The sequence below is a fragment of the Macrobrachium nipponense genome, chromosome 28 (assembly GCF_015104395.2).
Source record: "Macrobrachium nipponense isolate FS-2020 chromosome 28, ASM1510439v2, whole genome shotgun sequence".
Classification (NCBI taxonomy): Eukaryota; Metazoa; Arthropoda; class Malacostraca; order Decapoda; family Palaemonidae; genus Macrobrachium; species Macrobrachium nipponense.
Genome location: NC_087217.1, coordinates 36,674,350 through 36,686,006, shown reverse-complemented (window position 1 = coordinate 36,686,006; position 11,657 = coordinate 36,674,350). Strand labels below are relative to the sequence as shown.

General features: G+C 34.3%; 1 protein-coding gene across 1 annotated transcript in view; it reads right to left on the bottom strand.

The window, feature by feature from the left end:
- Positions 1–6,536: 6,536 nt before the first annotated feature.
- LOC135201156 (general transcription factor 3C polypeptide 1-like) overlaps positions 6,537–11,657 on the bottom strand; it is a gene marked incomplete in the record, with an annotated part of 923,347 nt that continues 918,226 nt past the window's right edge. The window contains 1 exon segment of the mRNA XM_064230032.1: positions 6,537–6,790. Coding sequence (XP_064086102.1) covers positions 6,660–6,790 — 131 coding nt within the window.

Genomic DNA, 11,657 nt, shown 5'->3' with positions numbered 1-11,657 from the left:
AAAACAGAATCTCGGAGAGAGGGCAGTAGCGAGAGTCCTCTACTACTTGCTCGATTCCTTATACTGAGTTGCCTGTAGTGCATTCCATGATGGAATGCATTCGGCTGGAACCATCAAGCGCAAAAAAGATATACTCGAACATCTGCATTTTAACCGAAATGGGAGGGAAGAAAACCTTCTTGTTCAGTGACAATGCATGTGCTGTGGTGTTGTTGGGAAACAATACCACTAGTTATCTCAAAATCAAAACCAGAAACTCTTGGGAGGCCCGAAAGGTTGTCCTGAGTTTCAGTTTAATTATCAGAAGCTGCTATTTGTCTTGTTTACATACCAGAATAATCAACTCACAGATGTGCGCCTATTACTCGGACGATGCAACTGATAACAGAAGCATGTTGGGAGAGAAATATATTAGTACATTTGTAGGTTCCTATAAATCACACTCCAGTCTAATTCTTCTTCATTCGAGAGACAAGAATAAGGACTGGAAGCATACCTCCTTCATTCTCTAATGAAGAGAGCGAAGGTGAAGTTGTCCCAAAGGGAGACTTCTATGGTGAAAACAGTATACCGAAGACAAATAGTTCAAGCTGAACTGGTTGTTCCCAAAACAGTATCTCTGGAGAGGTGTTCAAATCTCTCAGTGCTATGCATCCTGAACAGATTGGTGTATCTTCGGTAAGATCATAAGATTGAACCAAAAACAGTCTCTCGGATTCGAACTCTGAGGAGTAGACTTCATAGAATTCCTCTTATTTCCTTGTTCATTCCACTCTAACCAGGAAAGAGGGGAAAAAAGAGAGGATTGACTGCTCTTGCCCGCTCTTCTCTGATCTTGTGATGTTCTCACTCTGTTAAAGGAAGCATTCATTCCCTACAACTTTTTCGTTTGCACAAACACGAGCGAAAGTTGACCAGAGTTAAATACAGTAAAAGCTAGCGAGAACTTCGCATCTATCTTCTCCGTGATCGAACCTCATGAAGAGGACTATATAAAGGACCTCCTCCTATCTCCTTCAGATGCCTTGTCCCAACGAACAGCGAAAGAATAGCCATTCCTGGCTTTCAAAGGTTGGTCCGCGTTCCCTTCTCTCACCCTGCACAACTGTCATGATGGAGAGAAAACTACCTATCGCTGACTGTGGATGTACGACACCCCTTGGAGGTTGTACACTCATAGAGACCCATACACAAGTACCTGACGTAGCCCTGGTTCCATGAGCAGCGCCCTTGGAACCAGAGACAGGAGAACGACCCTGGCTTTGAACTCCTGGGGTTCCCAAGACACTATATTTTGGGGATAGCATCCAAGTTCCCACTCCTGAAGGAGTAGGTGAGCCGAAGAGACACCCAATTGCTTCCTCCCCAGGAAAAGGTTGCAGACCCTTAGAACTCTCAAGGTGAGACTTCTTAGGGGGCAGAGAATCACCTTCCTCTTCTTAGGACATGGAGGCCTTCGAAAAGGGAGGTTAGGAGGCGTCAGATAACGAAAGATAATGACCCCGTGAAAAACTTGCTGCAACACGGGAAGGGAGGGTGCTATGTCATGGCAAGGAACTGCACCGATCAAAGAGTAGAGAGTTCATTCGTTAGAGCCAAGCTGTCTGGTCGAGCCAAATCGAGTGAATGGTAATCGTCAACAAAGAACTATCACTTCTTCCCAATTAACTGTTTTCCTTCGAGGCCAAAGCTTTAAGAAGAAGAATAAAGAGGGATTCTGTGTCTGCTGTCCTACATGTTTGGACCCTAAGGTCCGAGACACGAGGACGGTACTTGACCATTCACCTAGAACGTGTTGCATGCAGTTCCAAGCTCTGCATAACTCCAAACCAGACTGAAGAGCAAACTCATCTGTACTTGTCTTGCTATCCAAGAACTCGTGACAGTGAGCACTCGCGAGCGCTAGCATTCGTAAGAATTCCCAAGCTCAGTGAGAAAACCCAACTCTTGTGAGACAATAATCAGGCGAACCTAGTCTCACCCTGGTACTCAGCAATATGATGAAGCCAAGCACTTGCCGAGCGGCAGCAAAACCAAGGGATCCAGGCACTCAGTGAATTTCCTGATTATTGTAATGATTGTCAGGAATGCCTGTTGCCCAAGTGTTTGGAAATCACAGAAAACCACATCACTCTGTGAACAGCAGAAATTCCAAAGAATTTAATGGCTTAGCAACACTCCAGATTTTCGTAATAACAGCGGCCAGGGACGTCTGTCTCACCTGAGTGTTTGGAAATTACAGAAAAACATAACACCCTGAGAATGCCAGAAATTCCAAAGAATTCGAGCATTCAGCAAGATTTCCGGGTATAGTAGTATCAATTATCAGTAATTCTTGTCTCGCCTGAGTGTTTGCAGATTATATAAGACCAAAACACTCGGAAAGTGCTAGAAATTCCAAAGAATTTGAGTGCTTGGCGAGATCCCGAATTTTGTAAAATGATCATTGGGGTAGGGGGCTCTCCTCCACTCCTGTAGAAATCGAGGAGGAACAGTCACAAAAACCAGTCTTAAATGCGAGCACTTCAGACTGGAATGCAAATACAATACAACAGAATATACACTCAAGGCTCCCAAAAAGCAAGAACCCATAGGGGACTGTGAATTGAAATCTGTCCAAAGGACAGAGAAGCCAGAGAGAACGTAGTCTCCAGATTTGATAGTAGATCCTTCCTCAACGACGTGGATGTATGTCTGATGCAAACCTAAGATCCTTCGAAGAACGTAGTTCTCTGACGTTGAATCCTACGGAGAGCACTCTGCAAGGTCCATCCTATTCACCTCATCCCTCCTGGTGTAGCCATAGGAAGTAGAGGGAATAGGTGAGGAAGATTGGACACTCTCACTTGCTTTGCTAGCAGAACTAGCATGAGAAGTGAGCCGCTGGCAGCCATCAACCTGCAGTGATGGCAGTGACGCGAGTCTAGGAGACCGTTATCGTCCTGGAGAAATGCTTTCCTGAGGAGGGTTACAAAACTCTTGCACAAGAGAAGACATGTTTGCCGCCCCCGAGACCGGGTTGAGTGTGCACCTGACTGGAAAGGGCCGGTACTGTCCTCCAATGCATCCAAGTCCTTGTCAAAGCTGAAACCTCTCAAGAGGACCAAATGGGGGATCCCCTACCGATCTCACTGCATGTACAGTCCTGTGGGACCATCACATCAACCCTGGTACACCAAGCAATCACTGCGAGAGCGATCACCAGCAAGGCATGAGTCACCTAAGTGGCTCACTCCTTTCTTCCACTCCGTGCCTGAGTCGTGACAGTAAGCAGACTCAGCGTTACTGACTCTACATGCACACAATTCCATAGATTTACATGCACTCGGGGAAGGGAAGCTCACAAACGAGTGCCTGACACAGAACTAGTCTTAGGGGCAGAACCTCTAGACTAACACGAACCAAAATTTGCGTTTCTACGGCCCCCAACACACTAGGCCTTGGGGACAGCGTGATGGTTCCTGTTCCTGAAGGAACAGGCAAGCCAGCAGAAGACCCAACTGCCTCCTCAGTTCAGGGAGACAGACCCTTAGAAGTCCCGTGATGAGACTTCTTAGAGGGGGAGATTACCTTCTCCTTCTTCGGTGGGGAGCCTTAGAAGTCGAAGTGGTGGAGGTTGAAGAAAAATATGATGATTCCAAAGAGGAAGATGACGATACTTGACGTGCTCTCTTCCTCCTCGACTTCTCCAAATTCTCCAAGACTTCTTCTACATGATGAGGTACATTTACCAGCAGGAATAGTTAATAATCACAGGGCAGCGGTGAAGGTTTTGTCCAGTGACGAAACTCCAGGATAGCAGTGACAAATGGATATGATTTTCAGCTTGGGGAACAGTACACACACACACTCAAGGACCAATATCACAGCATGCTATGAGTCACAGGTACAATTCTAAGGTTAAGATAGTCAACATGAAGAGATATCCAACTGTCTACTGCTGTAATCAACTATCAAGACTGTTAGCCTGTAAAAGAAAATATAATTTAAAAACTAGTAAGGATAATTCTCTCGCATCCAAGGGCACCGCCCTTTGTAATGAGAGGAGATCCCTCAAACACCAACACCACACACCCCCCTCCCCTATCTTCATCTGATAAGCTGGCTAAAGGACGAAAGAGAAGAGGAAATACCAGAAGAAACAAAGGACAAACCTCTTAAGTTCCCCTCGGTAATTTCCAAAGCATAAGCGTGCATTTCGGATGCTTATATGTCTCGTCTTAACGTTACACGGCGAAAATATGCAATAAGGGTGTTGGCACACCCTTGCCGCCAACCCTAAACACAAAGCAGAAAGGCGGCTAGCAAGGCTATCACAAAAAGTGGGTTTGCATATTAATTATTAAAGTCAATTGATCATTAATATCAAACACAGTATTTACATATTCCTTCAAAATAAGAAATTAAAGATCCCACAGGGAAAATCGTAATTAAAAGCTAGTCAACAAGAGCTCACAATCATATGTCTTCATCAAAAGACAGCTGAAAGCAAAGTGGAGTGTTTACATCCAGGCAGGAGGGCCTACCTGCCTACCAGATGGTAATTACTGCCTAACCACCATGGTCAAGAAGATAACAGACGTATTCCAGCCTATGCTGAAAGGACTGAGGATTTGTATATCGTGTAGGAACAAAAAGCAGATTAATACAGATATTTTTTATTTAAAGATTCATGCACATTACATATCCAAGAGAATAAGACCTAGGGCTAATCAGGTGTGAAAATCATATGTCAAATTTAGGCCCACTAAATGTGTCATGCAAATTATTTTATTGATCAAAGGAAAAAATTAGTTTAATCCCATATTGCTATTAGAGAATATTGATGGCTTAATGTATTATTTATAAGCTGTAGGAGACAAACTGACGACACCCAGTAAAGTGCGATGTGTTGGGTCAAGACTCGAGCGGCAGCAAAGCCAACTTCAAAATGTTTATGTTGTCACGATACTCAAGTAGAGAATAAAATTAGAATTTGTGGGCTCTTGGGTATATATTTTCCTTACTTTGCAAAATAATTATTTTTGATACGTTGAATAAATCTACTGAATTCTAATCTACTTTATTTCAAGTATACCATCTTTGAAAGGAAATAGTATTTATTAATAAGTAAATAATCTGATGTCTGTATATGGCAATATTTCCATAATGAACAATGAATTAAGAAACTACGCCAACAGTTCATTTGCTGACTGTACATTTACCACATATTGGTGTTATGGTTCAGCAAATCTGGTTTATATCTAATTCAGATATTCAAATCGGGTGCAATTTTCCATAGCCACATCAGTGCTAGCGGTTGGTAGGTGTGATGGGAGATCATCAGTGTGTGCAAAGTACTCTGACCCTTAAATGTAATCATGATGAAGTTGGAGAGAAAATAGTAAAACTAATTTAGTTTTTTTTTTATTCAAAACCTGAAATCTTAAAAACATATTACCTCTTGCAAAGCTCATGCCTCCATTAGTGACTCTAATGAGAATGGAATCACAATGTCCACTCCCTACCTGGCGCATGCTGATCAAGGAAGTAAAATTCCTGGTATAATACCTTTTAATATTTCACTGAGTAGTAAATTTATGAGAAGGTTGAAATACCTACATTTTATGTATTAATACTGCACGAAACTTTGGTTCAAACCATGGAAAAGAGATTCCAATATTTTCATAGTCCATGTTCAAATATCATGTCTTTTACAGGGCATTCTTTCACCGAGGGAGTCACCAACCCAAGAAGACTTGGCTCTGTGGAACAACATAGCCTTCTTTATACCGAGTAGGCCTCCAGAGGAATTTCCTTTGACAAAATATGAGGCAAACGAATTCTAAGGCTAGGTTAATTTTGATTTATTTATGGCTTTTCACCCAGTTGTGGCTAAAGTTCTGAGTGATGGATTCAGTTATTATAAAAGGTCGAGGTGGTGATCTTGTGATCCTCAATTTAAAGGCTATCCACACGGGCAGCTGATTTATTTCAATAATTCTTTTATAAGGACGGGCAATACCACATCAGGGTGATTCGCCATTACACTAATGCACTTCTCATTATTGGAGGTTATTTCTGTGCACAAAATGGCAATTCCATAACACAAAAGTGCATAATAATACAATGCACCTGTTTCCATGATTGGCATCACTATATCTTCCAATCACAGAAAATAATTGACTAGTATGTTCTGGGCATTGTATCCAAAAGCAGATCACATCTTGGTAATGCACTACTGTGTTCTGAGTACCCAGTGTATGATTTAACCCTTACCTGATCAACAGCATGTCACGGTTTGCGGTACTGTACCAACATTAACTGCGCTTATGAAAAATCTCCATGAATAACTCTCTTCACAGACTCAACATATGTAGTTAAAATATCTAACATTCCTGAGCAGAAAACAAAGTTATCTCAAGGCTAATTGCAAAGGCAAATTATTTTTTTAAAATAAGCACTGAAGATTACCCATCATTCTTTACACGTCTTTTAGTCAATTAAAGAAAATATAAATAAAAGAAGAATTACATGATATAAAAACAATATTTATTTTGGTGTATTTAATATTCTAATACATATCTCACTCTTAATGAGATGCATTTATTAACATTATGAAATACAAAACCATTTTAATTGTAACATAACATACATACTATTCACTATATTCAATTCCATCATCTACTATCTCCAGAAAGGAAATCTTGTGAATACTTTTTATCACCAATAAACATTGCCATTTTAATGATAGCATCAACTGCTGGTTCATATATCAGGTCATCATCACAATCATGGATGTCTGCTGGCACTGGAAAAAAAACATACATTTATATTATAAACTATCAGCTATTAAACACAACATAAGTTTTTGTATATTTTACTAAGGGCTTAAAGAATATGATGATTTTATTATGCTAATACTCAAAAATAGAAAACATCTAAATTACACTAACATCCCTAAGCTAGAATCTATATTCACCTTTATGTCATAAGAGAACCAGGATTCCTCACTGAATCAGAACAGAATACGTTTTTCAGGACCCATGTACATTATGAAGTAAAGGATTAGTGAATTCCAAGGAAGATTTCCTTTTTTATATCATATCAGTTACCTAATAAAGTGAAAAAATGCCCGAGTAAAAAGTCTACCAACTACATTGGCAGTCCTTTGTAATTCAAGGAGGCTTAACAGCCCTTCCCGTAAATAAATCCAAACTCGCCTGAAATTTGTAAAACCAGACTAATAATCAAATGTACAACAAACACAAGTAAAATATTATTACAAATACATTATCCAGGCAGTCCCCAGTTATTGCCAGGGTTCCGTTTTTGGTGGGGGCTGATAAGCGAAAACCGTCATTAACCGAAAATTAATAAACCGATAACCGGTTAATGGCACCTCTGTTAAGTATGTTATGGTGCCATAAGTCTATTACCAGCACCTTATGACACCGATAGCCAGAACTCGGCCTGTTATGGCACCACAGATCACTGATTTTATGGCACTAAACAGTAACCATGTCTGTCGATAACTGGGGCCTGCCTGTATACATATATAATTGTGTAAAGATATCTAATAAAGGTAGCCCATGAAAACACCAAAAGGATAGATTTTACAGCATTATATTTCGACAACAACTGTCTCCCTCCACAGACAGGTAATGGATTGAGAGGTACAAAACAGTGGATTTATAGAGTTGAAGGAATTTCCTAGAAGTGGTCCACTACATCACTCCTGTTGACAGCTTCATCTTAATCTTGTTTATCGCTAGCTAAAAAAAAGATTTTATTAATCAGATATGAATTCCAGGCTCTTTTTGAGAGGTTCATTGTATTTCTTTGTTTAATCATTGCTGATTCTACCATCTGTCATTTGAACCAACAATTGCTGCATAAATTACAAGCGATAAATTCAAATTTATTCGATGATTATGATTGTTTATGTAGTTAAAAATAGCTGAGCTCTGCAGGCCATATTATAATGAACATTTGTGTTGCATCTCTTTGAGAGAGTGATTTACCTGTAAATACAATATATGATTTGTCACAGCCAAGGTAAGGAATTTCATACACTCACTCCTGTGTCTTTGGGGACTGTGTGTGTGTGTGTGTGTGTGTGTGTGTGTGTGGTGTGTGTGTGTGTGTGTAATGATAAGGATTTTACTAATATAGACCAAATACAAAATGAAAATGACTGAACAACCTTGGAATCCATTTTGATAAAAAAGATAGTTCCATTCTTAAATATTCAATCCTCCTCTGTTCTGTTGTTCATCGCCTAGAGTGTTGTTTCGGTTGTTTTTTTTTTTTTTTTTTTTTTTTTGGGCCTGCTTGCGACGGGTTTTTTGCTAAAGCGCTCACGTTTTTTTTCTACGTAGTTTTTAAAAATCTCTCAGTCCACTGGCCTTCCTTTTGCGAGGATAAGGTACAGAATAGCCTTACTGTTTTAGTGTTATTTATATATTCGTCATTTTTAATTTTTTTACATACATATCATAATTTTTGTATGTTTTTTCTGTAAGTTTTAAAATAATTTTAATGTAACTTAACTCTACATAATTTTAGCGATTGGTGTTTTTCTGTTTCAAGATATTCAAAATTTTTTAATGTTCAACATGCTGATGTTCATTGAATTTTTAAATATAGCGTAATTTTTATGAATTATGCAGTGCATAGTTCTAATGTTGTGTTTATCTTTAATTATAGCCTTGAGGATGAGACTATGAGTCGTGAAACGTCGGCAAAATAAATGTACCTGAGTATGATGCCTTTCCCTATGGTTCCTCTGATAAGATGTACCTAGAACTGCAGCTCCATCTTCAAAGGATAATATATATATATAGAAAAATATATAATATATATATATATAATATAAATATATATTATATAATATATATAAATAATATATATAATATTATATATATTTCATAGTATATATATATATAATATAATATATATATTAATAATATATTATATAAAATTAGATATATATATATAAAATTATATCTATCTATATATATATATATATATATATTATATATATATAATATATATAATACATATATATATATCTATATATATATATATATATTATATATATAAATAATATATATATATATAGATATATATATATATATAATATATAATATATTATATATATATCTATATAATATATATAGTATATATATATATGATATGATATATATATATATATATATATATATCTATAAATATATATATATCTATCTATATATCTTCTATCATATATATATGTATATTTGGTATATATATATATGTATAATGTTATATATATATAATATATATAATATATATTCTATATATATATATATGTAGCTTATTATATCTCTTATATATTTATATATAGTATATAGCCAGATTAGATATATATATATATATATACTATATATATATATATTATACCTATAAATAAAGGTTTTTTGCCACGAAGGAAAAAATGAAAAAGCGAGATAGCCAAGTACTTTCGGTCCTGTTCGGACCATTTACTGAGAGAACAGGACCGAAAGTACTTGGCTATCTCGCTTTTTCATTTTTTCCTTCGTGGCAAAACACCTTTATTTTCTTTTTACACATATACGCATCACGTTTTATATACTTCGTGATCAAGTTATTCATATATATATATATATATATATATATATAATCTATATATATATATAATATATATATATATTATATAGAGAGAGAGAAGAGAGAGAGAGAGAGAGGAGAGGAGACGAGAGAGAGAGAGGAGAGAGAGAGAGAGATAATATATATAAGTCCATATATAGTATGTAATATATATAAATATATATATATATATATATATAATACCATATATATATAGATATATATATATATAGATATATATATATATAGATATATATATATATAGATAATAATATATAGATAATATATATATATATATATATATATATATATAGTATATAGATATATATATATATATATATATATATAATATATATATATAATGTATATATTATATATATATATATATATATATCATATGTTTTTATATATCTATATATATATATATATATATATATAATAGATTATATATATATGTATATATAGATAATATATATAGTATATATAATATATAATATATATCTCTATATATTATATATAATTGTGTGTGTATGTATATATATATATATGTATGTATATATATATATATATAAATATATATAAATATATATATTATATATATATATATATGTGTGGTGTGTATATCTATAATTATATATGTATGGTATAATATAATATATATATATAATATATATATATATATATATATATATATATAATATACATATATATATATACAGATATCCTAATACTATATATTATATATATATATATATAGATATGTAATAGTTACATTATAATATACAGATAGATATATATGTGTGTGTATATATATATATATATATTATATATTATATATATAGAAATATAAAAAGTATATATATATATATATATATATATATATATATATATATATATTATATATATAAGTATATATATATATATATATATATATATATACATAAAAAAATATAATAAGTATATATATAATATATATATATATATAAATATATATATATGTGATGTGTGTGGTGTGTGTGTGTGTGTGTTTTTTGTGTGGTGTGTATATTATATATATATATATATATATATATATATATAATATTATATATATCATATATATATTTATAGTATTTAATATATATATATATAAAATTATATAAATTATATATTATATATATATAATATATAATATATATAATTGAATATATTATATAATAATTGGGTTATATATATATAATATATATATATATTATATATTATTATACTACTATGGGGTATGGGTTCCCTAAAGTGAGAAAAATGGTCTCATGGGTTCCTCAAATTGACAAAGGTTGAAAACCACTGTTTTTGGGTAAAACTTTTGGGGTCGCATGACATGCAATATCGTGTTACACGAGAAGTATACGGTAGATGATCCGCCAGTCCCCGAAATCTCATATGGTTCAGAAAGACTTACTTCGGCAGAAGAACTCTTCACGGAGAATGAGATAGAGGAGTTTGAAGGTTTTTTGGCAGAGGATAGGTTAAAGGAAATTCCATCCAAAAGGTTTTTTAAAGATTTTCACCATCCTGGGTGTAATTTTAAACCTTTTCAAGTTATTAAAACTTTAAAGCCTTTTTAATGTTTTGTTTATCCATAAGAACACTTTCATATTAGAAAAAAATACAGTATAGTACATAGAAAGTATTGAAAATGGGTAGTAAAAAAATCTGACTGGGTAAGTTGCCGTTTGCCTTGGCCTTAATGGAATTATTCCCATAAGTGTATCGAAATCTGAAATTTTCCAGTTCTGCCAGGCCGTGGATCGACCAAATTGTCACATAATTTGGGACCATACTGTGTATGTATGTATGGATGTATGTATGTATGTATGTATATGTAATGTATGTACACACACACACACACACACACACATATATATATAATATATATATATATATATATATATAATATATATATATATATATATAGATATACACTACACACACCTACATACATACATACACAAACAAATATATATTATATATATATATATATATATATA